At 40.4% G+C, this 16,888-nt stretch overlaps 1 protein-coding gene across 1 annotated transcript in view; it reads right to left on the reverse strand.

Moving 5' to 3' along the window:
- TMEM132C (transmembrane protein 132C) overlaps positions 1-16,888 on the reverse strand; it is a 185,267-nt gene that overhangs the window by 70,285 nt on the left and 98,094 nt on the right. Inside the window, exon 3 of the mRNA XM_051634369.1 lies at positions 9,742-9,888. Coding sequence (XP_051490329.1) covers positions 9,742-9,888 — 147 coding nt within the window. The remainder of the gene's footprint in view (positions 1-9,741; positions 9,889-16,888) is intronic.

The raw sequence follows: 16,888 nt of genomic DNA on the forward strand, positions 1-16,888 counted from the left end.
AGATCTTCACCATCCAACATAATCCACTGAAAGCATCAGAATGTCAAGGGTCTTACTTAGCCAGGATTTGATGGATCATCATCAACACCTTTTTGAGAAGTCACAAGCATCTACCACCTTTCAAAAGAGCAGTTCACCTCTACCTTGTTCAATTGCCAGGAAATTTCCTAAGTATCCTCCAAAAACTTCCGGTGTCCCATCCCACCCACTAATGTAACGATAAAACAACTCAAACCAGGTGATTTGTACAGCACTTGACACCGCAACCCAAGTCCTACACTGATTTACACTTAAGGGACTGTGGCTGCACAGCTCTGAAAAAAGAGGTTGCCTTTTAAAATGTCAGTATTTGCTGATATTCACCATGAAGTGACAATGAAGAAAAACAAGATCTTCCTTCATTCCCAGAGTATGAAATACCATAAGTCTCCCTGCAGCCTGAACTGCAAATAAATTATGACTTGTAAATGATGAACTATAGAAGTCAGAGTAACTGCTCTGTATTATGTGTGAAGAACTACAAGGATCTCTGATGCAAGTTAATTTTTAGACTACAGGAGTTGCTCTGTCTATAACAAAGATTTTTGCTTTCTAAGCTTGTCATAGCATGTATTAGCTCTACTGTGTAAAATGTGCAGGGGGAAATAAAAGGAACCCATTGAAACAGAACGGGAGACTTCTGTGGTTTTCCTGAGTTATGTCCAGCTTTAATTACATAAACTGTCGGGTTTGCTAACAGTGCTCATATGCTGGAAGGTGTTTGCAGAACAATAATGACACTGCTTTATTCAGTCTGAAGCACTGGGAAAGTGGCCTTTTAGTAGTTATGCAACAAATTAGTATTATCCCCTTACCAGCCTGCAGAAGTTTCAGACATGCTTCACAGCAGGGAACGGAGCCATTCAACTGTTCTCAGGCAGAAACACAGAACTAACAAGATAAAGGAGTTGACTTGTTATATTATTAGTTGATATTGTTATTATTATGCTTGTAATAGGCTAGGGCCCTGCTGCATACTGTACAGATAATGAACATGCTGCTTGCTTCAGCAAGCCTACTAGTATAGCAGAAGAGAAACAGCAGTTGGATAGGGACAGACAAGAGTGCATGGAAACACTGCAAAAATACTAGAGTTGTAGGATGAGTGCTGCATTTGTTAGCAGCCCAGCTATTGCAGGCATTTTTCTAAGACAGCTGAAGAAGAGCAAGTTTTTCTAAGCCCGAGGTGTACGTGTCTCAAAGAAGCAAACACATCTGGACTGATGCACTAACAGCACTGTCAGTTCAGGTCTTCAAATTTTTCAATTTCACAACCTCTTGCTGGTTTGGCATTCAAACCTATGTATTTGTAATCACATAACTGGATACTGCAATTAAGTTTAAACAAACATGATTGTGTAAGGCTTGATTCTGGTTTAAATTACAAAAGACAATCAGTAGATTAATGTCATTCGATGCAGTGGAGCTGAACCAATGTAAAACTGGTGCTAATGAGACAACAGCTAGGCCTGCCAAGTGTTTATGAACACTCAGCTTCCTCCATAAACCCTCTACCAATCATATCAGTGATTTTAAGTGATAATTTTAGTGTACTTATAAAATTATTTTTTCATTACAACTACTTCCAACCGAAGGTAGAGAAAAAAAAAAAAAAGTAGTGTGTAAGAAACACCCGAGTTCTGTCTTTCTGTTATTTAGGCCTGGTGGGAGGTACAATGACAAAAGACAGACTACGTGGTCTCTGAATGTAAAAGGCAGCAGGAGTAGTGTTCAGCTATCCCTCACTGTACGTATACAAGCAACATCACTTATTTAATTAGATGAACAGGTCAACTGGGAATAGAACTTAATGATCTGAGCCCAAGCGACAGCAGGCACAGTGACTGGAAGGACAGCTCTGCTACGAGCAAGGGGTAGGAGCCCACAGCACCAGCAACACACCACAAAACCGTTCTCCATGATCTCCTGTTTTTCTTTCCAACCTTGCTTTTAACTTGTAAGACTTGTAACAAAGACTTGGCATCTATGTAACAATTTTCCACCTGTCTCATACAGCAGGCACCATCATTATACAATAAAAGAAAGAAAGACAGAAGATATCTTTATCTGTGCTTTTCATAGGCAGTAACTCAAACTGAAGTAACTTTGAAGGGAAAAGTTAATCTCAGTAAGTCACAGCAGAAACAAACGGATCACCTCTCTAACACATTGTGCCTTGTCTAAGGAATATAAAGGTCTCAGATAAACAATGATACTTTACCACTGTCAGTTGCTTAGCTACTACTCATCTGACAGAGGCATGAGATTGGAAAAATATTTAAAATAATCTAATTCTCTTTTATGAGATTGTAGCCTATTTTCCAGAGGTCTCTCCTGACCAGTTTTAAGTATCTCGAGTTCAGAGGGGTTTTGTTATTACAAAATTCCTCAAGCAGCAATGGTACAGAGAGCTTACATGTGCAAGAAACATATTTCAATTTGCTCTGCCGAATACTAACAGAGATCTTATTCACTTTATTCCAGAAAGGTTTGGCTTTTGGTGCTTTTGCCTAAGTTTTCTTCATTCTTTATTGCCTGACTGATTTATTTCCTCTACTGTGAAAGTTACAGAAGAAAGCAGAGTTGCTTGGCAGCATGATGTGGTATTGCTGAACTCAGCTGTTTATGGTTTTCAGCAGATGTTTCTGCTTCAAAGACAGTGTGAGAAAAAATACACATGCACAAATTCCTCCCCCCAATTCTGCATCTTTTGTCTCTTATCTTCCACTGTTTCCAAATCACAGGGAAGGCTGCATTACAATAGCTGCTAAAACACCCAAACCATGCCAACTGCCATGGATACTTAAGAGCTGACCTCATCCAAATCAGAACTTAGGATTTAGAGTGCAAAGAGAAAAAATTAACAGAAGTATCAGTCCATGAATGTGCTGCACCAGAAGATTTTCACGCATAACCTCGCTATGAATGACAGCTGATTAAAATGGAAAGCAGTAGGGATTGCTGTGTGCAAAAGGCAGGAACACAGCAGCTTTCAGCAGAAGATGCAAGTGGGACAGTCAGCCTTTCCTAGGGCACATTCTGGGAGCTCTGCAAAACACATGTTCCAACATCAAAGGCTGAAAAGTAGACCATATGTTTTTTAGTCCCTCTCTGAGAAAGGATTATTTTGTCAGATACCAAAAAATGATCTCACTATGGACATCAGGAATTACAGCTATTATTGAACCCATCTATCAATTTGAAATGGATACAAAGCTGTTGTCCTATTATTCCATGACTGCACATCCTATTCAATTTAATATGTGTGGGGCTCTGCTCTATTTACATAATAATGAAATAAAACATTTTATCCAACCTGACTGGAAAGCAGGGAAGGCACTGATGGCAAGCAAGAGAGCCTTCTCAGCAAGGCTAGGTTATTGCATGCATTGGCTAAGCCTGCAGCATTTAGATTTGATAAGCATGTAAAAAGCTTTTCCAAACTATACAGATTTGCTGAGCAAACAAATTTATGCTTTCATTTGGGCAAGAAATATGTGGAAAATGACCCTTCTCTTGGTGCTTCAGCCCTTCTGCTTCCCAACAGACCCAGCAACTCCAAAGTAGACAACAGGGAAAAAAAAAAATATAAATTAATGGAACTTGCCTGAAACTTCTGTAGAGATCATGGAGATACCTCATTTCATGCAGTTTGTTATCTCATCTCTATTAATTTCTTTTCTTGGAGAGGAAACTCATAGGAATGCCTTACTCCTTGGCTAACACTATGTTCAGTTTTATGTAAGGAATAATCTAGTATTTTTTGCATGGTTGGAACTGAGTCTAACACTGGTTCTGGTGAAATCCAACATAAAAATTCAATTCAATAGTGCCTAACAACAGGCTTTCAAAAACCTTATCTTAGATTATAACATTTTGCTTTGAATTTGAAACAGAATGAGAATGTTGCAATATACCTGATAAGAAAGAAAATACCTTTCATTTAGTATCTTCCACAACACTTGCGCAGACTGTTGATTTTCTTGCTCAGCCTTTATCTGTTAGAAAGCAGGTATTTACACTGCTGACAAGTTAAACACAAACTTCTATTGAAACAACTGACTGATAATAGTGTTGTTATTTATTTGGATTATGGTAGGGCCAACGCTCCAGCCATGGATCAGGGCCTCGCAGTAGTCGGTGCTAGATGAAAACTAGACAGACGCCTGTTGTTGCCATGACAATTGCTAGTTATCTCAAATTTGATCCTTCTGAACTTGCATTACTGAAAGTATTGAAAAGAAAGGGTCCTTCAGGCTCGGTGAGAGTCCTTGTCCATGAGGGCTCCCAGAGAATTTGTTTTTCCTTAATCCAAGTGAGGGCAATCCATTAAGTTGAAACCACTCAGGATTCCTAAGGTTCAACAAGTTGCCCAGCTCACACTAGTACCCAGTATGACAGCCAGGTGTGAGAAACAAATATTCCCTCTCAAGACACTTTGTGCGGACACTTGCTTAGACGCTGCAGCAGAGAGAGGGAGGCAATGGCAACAGAGCATCCTCCTCCTTCCTGCCAGCAGCCTCCTCCTGAAAGAGACATGACAGACTTTCTTCATCCTTCCTCCCTGCCCAGCTCAGGGCTTTGATAAACACTCCTGACATTCAAAGCAGCAAAAGAGGAGCCATACGAAAGGCTCCTTTGGGAAGCAAGCTTTTAACCCTACTCTTCTGTGCCCTAGAAAAGATACTGTTACAGGGCACAGCTGGCTGATCCTCCACCGTATGTGCAGATGTCCAAGTGTATCTTTGGCACCTACTCCATAAGCTGGAGACAACTGTGCCCTAAATTGACCTGAAGCTGGCATTCTAACATAAAGAGAAATCTTAAACTGCGAAGACAGCAGGCAGAGATGAATTCTTTAGGAAATCAGATAAGAAAGGGTGGAGGGACAGGGTCTTGAAAGCAGTAGGTAAAGGCTTAGCTACGTTATTCCTGATGCTGTTAGTGACAGTTCCATGCATACATTCCCCTGTGTCATTTTAAGCAGACAGATGCACATCACAAGAATGACTCACCTTGGGAGGTTTGAGGGTTGCACTGTTAACTTGCCAGCAGCCTAAAAGACTGCATTTAATTTGCACCAAAATATGCATGATGCTTGACACAAAATACTCTGGAGTATTTTGCTGGTGCACATGTGACTTCCTCATGAATGAATGGAAGTTTTGTTTGGAGTTTAATGACAAATGAAATCCACTGCTGACATCTTCCTGCCAAAGCATCTCTACAGTTCATACAAATCAGTTTCTGCAGACACAGATGTGACCCCCTGAAGACCTATACAACTTCCCAAGCATCTACTACTACAACAATGGCACGTGCCACCTCAGCTCCAATCCCATCTCAGTTATCAGTCAGAAGGATAAACAACTGTAATGAAAAAATCCTGACCCATGAGCACAAAACATCCAGGTCCTTGTGAAAATTGTGTTCTCTGCTCAGACTGCAAGGTCAGCAGGCACCACTGCCACTCTGCTGAGCTCTGCAAACCACTCTGACCCAAAACTGTGCCAGAAGATGACCCACATTCTAAAAGAATTAATAACATCCACCTTGCTCGTAATGTGCAAATACTCTTCTCTGTAGCCATGCATCAGGCACAGACTGCCTGTCTTCAGGTATAGCCAGACACACACACACTGCATGGCTTACAGTTGTCAAGTTTGAGGCATATTGTACAGATATAATTTACTCTTATTTTTCAATCACAAAAGAATTCACTTCTCTGACATCCCTTAGCAGCATATGGTGCTGCTAGACAGAGGAGGGAGCTGCACAGAATTGTAACAGCTTTGTTCCTTTCCTCCATGCCCCAATGATATGAAATAGAACCTGATAACATCATTAGCTGTTTCCATGTGAATGCAAAGATACTGAGAGAGTGTTAAAAAAAGAACCAAATCACAACCCAAAAAAAATTGTGCACGTGTGGTGAGAGGGAATAAGGGATTGTGACTCAGTCTGAAATGTAAGCATAACATCTGGAAGCACTCTTCTCCAGTCTGCCTCTTTATCAGACAGATGGCTGGAGAGCCGTAAGCCCACGGGCCTCTCAAAAGGTTCAAGGCCAAGAGGATAAAGTGCTGCATCACAGCAGTTTTCCATTATGTCAGTTTTTCTAAATGTCTCTTCATTCTCCCACACTCAGTTTTCTCTATCCAGTTGGCAGAACTCAAAAGCACTGGGTGACTCCATTACTCCACAAAGTACAACATCCATGGGCAAAAACATCAGCCCATGAACAGACTGAAGGCAGCTTGTTCCAGCCCACTGCCAGGCTCGAAGGACCAAGAGGACGTAGGCCTAGACTAGTCCCAGTAACTCCTGCTTAGTCCTTGACACCACAGTTAGAGGATGCTCTGGCTTTGGCAGAGAAGCCATCTGAAGAACTTACCCTAACCCTCTTTGTTCCTATGCTTAATCCATCTTTCCCATCCCCACAGCTGGTGGGGTTTCCTATTAAAAAAAAAAACAAAAACAAAAAAAAAACAACCCACACAAACTAACCAACAAAAAAAACCAAAAACAAACCAACAAAACAAACAAACAAAAAAAAACCTGTTGAAAATTCCTTACATTAAAAATAACCCTTGCCCTGTCTTGGAGCAGTTCCTATACCCTTATATTATAATCCAGAATAAGTTACCCAGCAGACATGAGCCCTTTCACTGAAGCTGTTCTCTGTGCTGCATTATAAATCAACTACACAAGCCTTAGGCTGGAACCAAACAGAGGCAAGACTAAGATATGGAAATGATTGTAATAGTAACCAAAAATATCTCTTCCCCTACCCTGAGGACACATTTCAAATCTACCAGCTCTCCTCCAGAAACAAGAAACAACAAGGCAAACAAGTGACCAGCCAGCAGCATAAGACTTGTTTTCACTAATCAACACTGTTGTTGTCCTCATCAATAGCTACTTGAATCTCAGCACAAACTGCATTATGAAGTACACAAACAAGGCTGATTTCAAGCTGTTGTCAGTTACTTGCTACAGTGGTAAAGTCTCTCTGAATAAATCTAAGCAGCTCTCAGCTTTAGCGGCACAAACTCAGAGAACAAACGTTACTTTAAAAAGAAAAAAGTATGACCCACTTAAACTCCCAAAATGTAATGGTAAACAATTATTGATGTGAGCTATCATAAATATGTTCCTTGTTTTTTATAATTTCTATAATGTGAAAGGCATGTTAGCTGCTAAGTGGTGCTGCATTCAGATATAAACTGCTTGTTTCAAAGTGGTTACAATGTAATTATACCTATACACTAATAACAGCAGAAATATGCAAGAAAAGAAAAGCAACATGGCAAAGAAAATGAATAGTTAATTATTGAGTATGGGCATTTGTTTCCAGGGATATGATGGGGAAAGAGTGCAAGGGTTCTCCATGGTGCATCAGGGAGATTATGAGAGCACATGGAGAAAGGCCAGAATTTCCTGTTCACGTGCTTAACAACTCAACACATCCCTCTCCCCATTATGACCAGAATGAATCCTGGATGCTGTTTATCTGGCTACCACAGAACAGTTTGTAGGAGGCAGCACTCCACTGTACTGAAAATCTGTTATGAATTTATGCAATATTCTTCTTCTTCACAACCAACTGGGGACATGTGACAATACAAGGGCAGACCCAAATTACTCCTGTCGACTGCAACAGAGGAATAAGGCAGAATTGCAGAAGACCCTTCATTCTCCTTTCCTTCTAGCTGGTTCTCTATGCTAGAAATAGCTGGTCATGCAAAGAAAAATATCATACTATGATTTTCTTGACAAGCTGTGTGAATGTTCATCAAGCATTCAAGCACTACAAACTTTCATTTACTTGCTTTTCAGAAGCTCTTTTGCAAAGACAGTGGAAAACCCCTCTATGCCTACATTAACTAACATATTTATGCATTGGCTGAGTTTACTGTAGAAGATTAGCCTGTGTTGATGCTGGAGCTCCAGAACAGCACCTCACACCTATGCTGACCTTGCTACAGAACCGCACATCACCCAAACAAACTTCACTGCTAAACTATCTTGAAAAAGCTGGTGGCAGCACAGAAAGATCCCATTAGGGACTTGCAATTCTCAACTAAATTAAATTAGCTTAATAGAGTATTTGTGCTCGGCACAGAGGGCTCCAAGCAATGCTCAGAAGCTCAGTAACTGGAATGCCCACTACATGGTAGGCTTTTCCTCTGGGATCTCAGTACACCCCCCCCAAGGGTTTCCTATCTAGCTCTTCTTTATACACACAAATTTCATTCAAACCTAGGTTTGTCATGCTTTCAGAAGACAGCAACTATTTACATATGCAAATGAAAGAGACATCATTAATTAAACCACTGATTTTTATTTGCATAATTAGTGCTAAAAATATTTTACGAGTTAATTAGACCCTCTGCAAATTGGATTGAGATGATTTCATGGGGGGCTTGATAACCTGACTGTTACAGTTCTGCAGTTGCAAATACACCGAGAGTTACATTCTGTTGTAAAGCCATGTCTACCCTTTCAAACTGCTTTGCTTTTTACTTCTGGGAGGCTCAAAGGAGATATATTTTTCCTTTCCCTTTACCCACGCTCCCTCTGCCCCCACCTCTGCACTGAAAAATCTCACTAAATGCAATGATATCAAGTGTAAATACATTAAATCAGTGAGCTGCTCAAGTCAAGAGAAATATCCACATTTTACAGAAGTCTAATATTTTCCAGGCACTCTCACTGGGCACAGAATACAAATGTTAAAATCTACTCAGGTTTTCTGTGCCTGAAGATAGTACAAACCGACTGCATGGGAAAGCAATAACCAATTCAGCATCCACTGGAGATTTTATGATACTCTTCAATGAGCCCAGGTTTGAGGCTAATAATCAGCACAGAGCTAAGGAAGCATCTGTACAATGAAAATGCTCTGCAAAGACTAATATACAGCTGTGAGAATTTTTTAAGATGATACCCAGCAAGAATAAAAGAATTTCCACTGAACGCAACAATATATGACTTCACTATGTGCTGTGGAAGATGATCATACTTACTGAAAAAGCACTGCTTTTGTGTCTGTGGAACAACTAGATCAAGTCTCAGTAAAAACCTATTAAACAGGAAAGCAGGCACTGGCAGTGCTCCCTGGGGTACCCTGCTCTGCCTCTGAGAGTTACCAGTGTATGGCTTAGCACAGGAACCTCAATTTCTGGAAGAACTAACTGTTGGCAAAAGGAGGTTCTGCAGAATTAAAAAACACTAAATACTGAAAGGTTTGAGTTGTCCTGTACCAGTGCTTAAAAGCCACAGTGGTTCACTGTGGAAGAATTCATTGCTTGCTTGATGAACCAACCACAGAGCCTGTGATACGTCCACAGAAACAAGGTCAGAACTATCATGCAAAGAAATTATGTTCAGTAAAAACTTTTAAAATTAAGGATATTCATATTCATGCCAAAATGACACTCCCTCACCATCCTCCCCCCAGCATAAGCCTATTCCATTCATTTTTTAATTTAAACTGATGAATTTTATTACCTGGAAACTGAGCTATGCCCTGTTACAGATCAGCAGATGGTATCATAGTTAACATAAGTGTCTCCACATTTCCAGGCTACAGGTTTAATAGCTATGAGTAGTGGTAATATGAGCCCTAAGTCTTTCAACCAATGAATGGTACCATGGATATAAATGAGTTTAATGTGCTGAGAATATGAGGTTTCATACCTGTTCCTTGAACTTGGTGCTATCCTCTGACAAATAACTGTTGTGGTCGAATGCTTTCCACCATTCCCCACCTCTTGTTTCACATCCCACTGCCGGGGGTCACTTGTCTTTGCACTGAGAATGTTTACACCTTTCTTCACCTTTGCCCTGTTGGAAATAGCAATTGTAAACAGCTTACAGGAGAGTCATTCAGGACTGTGATCTTACAAATGCAGCTCAGGCATGGAAATCTCAATATATCTGTATTAATCTAGTGATGCTAATAATGTCTGCAATAACTGTATGAAGGGTTAATTAAAGAGAGCACTTCCTTAAATAGCAGCATTTGTATAAAGAACTCCCAGCAAAGATGTTATTTGGGTGAAGAAAACATTCCATTCTATTACAAAGCATAAGGAATGAGGGATAGAGTTACTTATACAGTCTTTCTCTTCAAAATACACTAAGGGACAAAATTCTACCAGCCCACTGGACTCACACAAGACCATGGGTTTGTGGGGAGCAGGATGCCAGTTAGAAGTACGTTTCTGAAAAATGTAATAATGAATGGCTGAGAGTACTTGTCTTCTTGTTGCAGTTTTTAAACAGTGAGATAAAACACAATTAATTTAAAGCATAGAAAAATAAAACATTTCTCTTTCTCACTTTAAAGCCTTAAGTGCTTAATTCTCTCCTTTGTAACATGCAATACCCTTGAGCTTCACAGCTCTTGCTCTAGTAACAGCAGCACAAACCTGATGCACCTCTAATGCCTTCAGTTGAATTACTCAGAAATGAGAAGACAAAAAGCAAAGGAACAATCAAATCCATTACTGAAAGCTCATTAAAGCTTTAAGTTCCATGAAGTTTTCCAGCATATTACATCTCGAATACATGAAGAATAAATAGATATTTAATGAATCAGAAAACAATACCACCAATCTTGAAATCCGTATCCATCCATCAGTATGATTTTGGCAGCGTGCATTTTAGGAGATGTTTGGATGTATTTTAGGATATTGCTATTGAACAACTGGAGAGAAGTAAAAACTGATCATTTAGATGCCTTGTTCAGCTGTTGTGCAAGATGGGCTCTGAGATGGCATAGTATCACTCAAAACAAGGTTCCTCATCTTTGGATTTTCAAAAGAATTACAACTCTGTCAGCATCTGGAAATTGCTCTTTGGACCACGTAGTTTGACATAGTCAATACCTGGGCTCCTGTTAATTAGGGTGGACACTTTGTATGGCCAAGGTTAGTGCTAAAATACACTGCCTGCGGATGAGGAACCATGGCTACAATACCATTTTGTTAATTAACCACAGTATGGGCATTAAGTTGAGTGGTTTTCGCATATGCCATTATATAAAGTCCATTAACAAAAAAATTCCATCCCAGGGTAAAGAAGGTTATGTTTAGCAAGAAAAATCAATGTTGTGATTGCACTTAGCACTGGAATTAGGGTATGAACACCCAGAAGATTGAACTTACTAAATAAATATGCAGAAGCACAACTCGCAACTCCTCCTCTAAAAAGGGCATTGAGTTTTATATAACAAGGTCAATGGATGAATCAGAATTAAGTCAGACAGTACTGAGCCCCATACATTTTTAAATGCAGTCTGTATGCATATGCTAAAAATGTTTTCACTTAGATTTTTATTTACTTAGTGTTTGAGTGCTAGAAAGGAAAAGTCTGTTTAATTCCTTTCAGAAGATTTGTTGACCTTGTTGTGCATTTGCCATTAAATATTAATTTTTTTAATCAGTAGTGCCAACTTGGTCCATAAAAACTTGGAAGTTATACTACCTCGATAAACCCTGAGATCAAGGACCTGGAGACCAAACTGCCTGACAATCTTCTGCATTTACCCACCTAAACTATGTAGTATAGAGACATTTGCCATGTTTACTGAAGGGAGGCAGGTACAGTGATAATAAACAGAGATGACAACAGCTGAAGTACTCCAGGTTTCCTTAGTGCATGGTTCCCCATTCCACTGGAAAATTCTCCCCTTTGCCATATCTGCTTATTCATTAGTAGATCGTTGTCCTCACAAAGAGGCTTTTCTAAACAGCTCTAGAACCTTCAAGTACCCACCCGCCATAACTTGTCAGCTTGGACTTCCACCCAAAGTGGAGTCAAAATCTTCCTCTCCAATGTTATTCTGGACAACTATTGTATTTACTGTGGGTGTCACTAACTTTCCTCCCTCACTTTGGCTATGTGCTCTCCACAGTAGCAGTAACTAAACCAAGGCCCCAAGACTGCTGCCCACTAACAAATATCACCCTTTCATTTTTCTGGATCTAAACACAGACCTTGCTGTGCAAGACACGCATCTATGCATGAAACCTGTGGGCAGTGGCTCATTTATTTGAGTTTGATTGTCTATGTGCTGAAAGTCAAGAACAGCTTTTTGATCTTTTGACAAAAGCAGACCTGACAATAGAAACACGAAAGAAACACCATAATTAGGAATGGTGCAGAATACCAGAGGTCAGCTTCAATCCCACACTGAATTGACGGCTCCATCTGAACAGGTTTTTGAACCTTTATCAACACATGGTAGCCAGAAGAATGAAATACTTTCATGCTTGAACTTCTAAGGTTATTAATCCACAGCACAGGAAATCTCTGCTGAAGCTTTGTCTCAAAATAACTGTCACTCTTTAAAACTACCAAATAGAGAATTAAGCCATTTTACTGGCATGCAGAACCAGCAGTATCTCAAAGAATTTACAGCAGCTTATCTAGAATTTTTTTTTTGTCAAGATAAATTAAAAATATTTACTTACACTATCTCACAGCATATGCATTTGTATGAAAGTGCAGTTTCCAAGCAAATACTTAATTTCCAAATTGAAGCTTTTAGTTGTATATAAAGATTTCCATTTAGTGCCTTATCTTCCTAACATGTCAAACTTAGAAATTACATTTCTAATTAATACATTCTGATCAACTACTGATGAAAATCTAGCTGTTCCATTTTGCTGCCCTCAAATAACAGGAAATCTCAGTAGTACTTAGACATAATACTATACAGCTGATAAAGACACCAACTGAAAGACCATTGAATTAGCAGCAGCCAAAGTTGAAGATGTGACTTGTGACTTCAGGAGCTGAAATTATAGCTTCCTATTTAAATGTAAATTTTAATCTTGCATTACTGCTATGGCCATGGAAGAATTCTGCCACCTGCAGCAGTGCTACAGAGAGGGCAGACTGCAGAGTACTCCACAAGCTGTATGATTTTGCAGACATATGCTAATCCTAGAGAGCATCACCTCTTATTCCAGAGAAAGCCACTCTCAAAGCACAGATCCAAGCAGGGCTGCACTGTCTGGGTGTGCTGTGACACAGACAAATAATCTACCAGCAAAGGAAGAATCTGAAGTCACAGGTAGGCTGAGACCACGTGCAGCTGATGAGGAGTCCCTGGCTATACAGGTCCTGGCACGAACACCCAGCTGACTCCCTGGCAAGCTGCCCTGGCAGCATTAATCAGAGGGTGATTGAGCTCCTGGGGGGCTCACTGCAAGATCAAATAAGCAGCAATGTCAGTGCCAGGGAAGTGCAAAAGCACAAAGCAAGGAGTCTATGGGCAACCAGACTAACACCCTCAGCCACATAAGGTACCTCTTAGGTAGTGCTGACAAACTGCACTCCAACAGAAAGCTTCCCTGCAGCTTGGGTAGACAAGGCTGCACTGAAGAACAGAAAGCTAAATCAATACTAAATTCCTATAATCAGTGAGCTCCATAGTATCTGGGATAGTTTTCCAGACACGAAACCTTCTGGTTCCTGTTAGACTGGGTTTTTTTTCAGAGGGTTATACTTAGCTCTGCATCTCCCGTGCTCCTCATAAATGCCAGGCTATTCCGGGCATACTGCACTTTGATCTGAGCACAGTCTGGCTGCAGATCAGTGACCACTGCTTTGTACAGACAGTGTCTTCAGCTCACATCTGTTATCCAAGCTGCTGTGCTGGAAGACTTTCCTTTAGGAAGTATTTGAAAGATAAATATTAGAGACAGATGCAGGTTCCGTCTAACTGGGGGGGATCAGCTCTTCTGTGAGGCGGTCTCTGGGTCAGAGGAGCTGAGCTGGGCCCCACCTCTCCATGCTGGGGGAGGAGAGGATGCTGGTACTAAACCCACTGCGTTACAAAATGTAAATCCCTGTGTTTATATTTGTCAAGTTGGTGTTTCAACTTAACAAATACTGACCCCTTTTGGTCAGTCTTCTGTGGAGCCTCAATGTTTCTTGCAACTCCTTGCTAACCCTCACTTAGTTGCCCAAACTAGTAGGAGTCGTTGGCATTATTGACTGTAAAGGTCACATTGTAAGAAATTTTACTGTATCTCCTGAAACCCACAGAGCCTTCCTGGTGCCCTGTTTCTGAGCTGAACATTGCTGTACATCTCTATCCTTCCTGAGTTCTGCCAAAAAAATTTCAACATCTTCCTGCCATGACTTAGGTTCACTTTTTTCCTTTTTTGTTTCCAGAGTAAATCAGGAGATTAAGGCCAGCTGCAGGAACCCATAAAGCCCAGGCAGGAGACTAACCACAGCAATTAAGCAAGATTTAGTTGATTAAGTAAATATTTTTCCTTTCATCTTTTTACATGAAATGAGTTGCTAGATCTCACCACAGCTCTGAATGAACAGGACAGACATCTTGCCTGGCAAAACAAGAGTCATTACAAGCCTTGTTGCTGGCCTCAGTTGAGAAGCCAAAAGCAGGACAGAAGAATACAGCTGGGTTAGCCATGTCAAGCTTTCAAATATGCTCCTTTAATTTGCAAAAGACAGAGTAGGTATGATTAAGCAGCTATAGCTCTGCTTAGGGAATAGGGGGGAGCAGGTACCAGGTCCAGGCATCCTGCAAGACTCCTCCGCACAAGCCAGAGGAGCCCTGCTTGGCTCTGTCCCACCCTGGCAAGCAGATTTCCACCAGTGCTTTAAGAGGCCACCTCTTTGCTAGAGTTTCTCATTTACAAGCCATATGCACAGGTAGGCAGCAAAAGAGAGCTCCATCTCAACTGGAGAATTTACATACTAAATTTATTAGGTAATAAATTACTGCTAATAGCAGTATTTTGTATTTGGTTCCCATTAAGAAGGCTAGTCCAAAGGGCTATCCATACAAAAATTTTTTATTTGATTTCTATATTTACAACATGGGCTAGCCATTAGTAAAAGCTAAGATCTTGCTCCTCAGAACATCCTTTCTCCTTCAGGCATTTTCTTTCTCCTGGAGTATCCAGAAAAGGCCTTCAGGAAACAGCTTTTGTAAAAAAGGGTAAACATGTTTTAAAATGTCAAAACAGCTAATCTCTAGGTATTTGGCCTTCACTCTTTCCTCTTTTCCTTTCACTTCTTAGAATGCTGATCTATTCAAAACAACTTAAAAAAAAAGCCATGTCAAAACAAACAAACAAATTGAAATACTTTACTTAGAAAATGCAGTAACCACATCCTTAAGAATCTCCAAACCAGAATCCTTAAGCTTCCTGAACACAGGTGTAAATCTGTGAGTAGCTGAAGCAGATTTCAGTATTTCTGAAACCTCCTCTGTCAACTGAGTGATACTAAATTCAGCTTCCCCAAAACTGCAATTTTTTGTGACTTCCCTGTCCATCCAAATGATATAAATTCCTTTCATTGCCAGTGAGGAATCCTTGGATTCAAAATTGCTCAGGTGCTGGTTTTTGTAGTGTTTCTTACTAGCTAAAATTCCCTGAGGACCTAGGAATATCAGCTGCCTTTTATTTCAAAGGGAATAGGTGCTTCACATCCCTTATGCAGCTTTGAAGAGCTCAGCTGCAAGGCACGAGGTGGACACTGTCAGCTGTGTTTTTGTGTTTTTTTTTTCAAAAAAGAAATCCAACATGCTTTGGGATGTTCCAGTGACAGAGTTCTTTGGTTTGGGCTGATTTCTGTGGTTAACTCTTTGTTAACATTACTAGTCCTCTTGAGGTGTCAGGTATCCCGTCATTTATTTTAAAAGGAAAGAGAGATGCTTTCTGTAAAGCTTGGATACCACTACTTGAGACACAGAGGTAGTCATTTAACATCCTAACATTCATGGCAAAACTGCTTTCTCTAGCACTGAATGTTAAAAACACCAGTTAAGGGACTACAGCAAAGGCAGGAAGAGGAAAAAAATAAAATAAAATATATATGTATGTAAATAAAAGCAAGAGGTCACTGCACAACACAGAGAATCTGGACTTGTCTTCCAAGCTGAGAGAAAACCCAAACTGAATTTACAACCTGCTAACATTATGCCTCCAGCAAAGATAAACACTGTGGACTCCTGACATTCACAGAAGCTGCCAGGGAGCTGCTATTGCATTTAACTCCAGCTCCTTCTGCTTTTAGAGAAAGTCACATTCCAGCCCATATATTACCAAGGAGTTTGAAAATCCATTGGTCAGCTTGAGTATTTAAACCTCAAAGCAGGCTCATTGGAGCCCAAAACATAAAGGAGCTCTTGCAATGGCTACCAGAAGCTCTACGTACCCACTGCCTTGGCTAATTGCATTTATGGAGCCACTTAAGTGGCAAACCCACTGTTTTAAAGCTCAAATTATCACTGCAGTAACAAGACAGGTCCAAAGTAGAAGAAAGCAAAATCATGCACCTGAAAGAAGATGATGCATTATCACATGTAGCAAAAGTCCCTGAAAAATATCTGAGTGAACACTCATTTATAAATTCCTTAGATGAGTAAACATTGGACACCATGCTGTCTGCTCTGCTGTCTGTTGAAAAGTGAGTTGGAAGAAGCATCTGTCTCACACCAACACATTCGCAGGGAGAGACAGAGGAGAGAGACAGAGATGGGTGTTGAGTAAACAAAAAACCTACCAGAGTGAATCCGGAGCGCAGATTCAGCTGCACACGCTAAACACAAGCTCATTGCCTCACGGATCTATTTTATAGGACCAGGGACACCCTTTAGATAAGTAAATGCCTTGAGATTGTATTCCCTACTACATGCAGTTTCTATTATTACCAAAAAAATCTCTAAGCTGCCTATTTGGGACATTCCCTCAGCTAGCAGAGCAATAACAGTGCTGAGAAAAGTACTTACTGTTTGCAGTGGTTATTAGGATTATTACTTAGAGCCCAAGTGACTTTCTGCAGTAATGCTACC

Source organism: Apus apus, chromosome 16 (genome assembly GCF_020740795.1).
Source record: "Apus apus isolate bApuApu2 chromosome 16, bApuApu2.pri.cur, whole genome shotgun sequence".
Classification (NCBI taxonomy): domain Eukaryota; kingdom Metazoa; phylum Chordata; class Aves; order Apodiformes; family Apodidae; genus Apus; species Apus apus.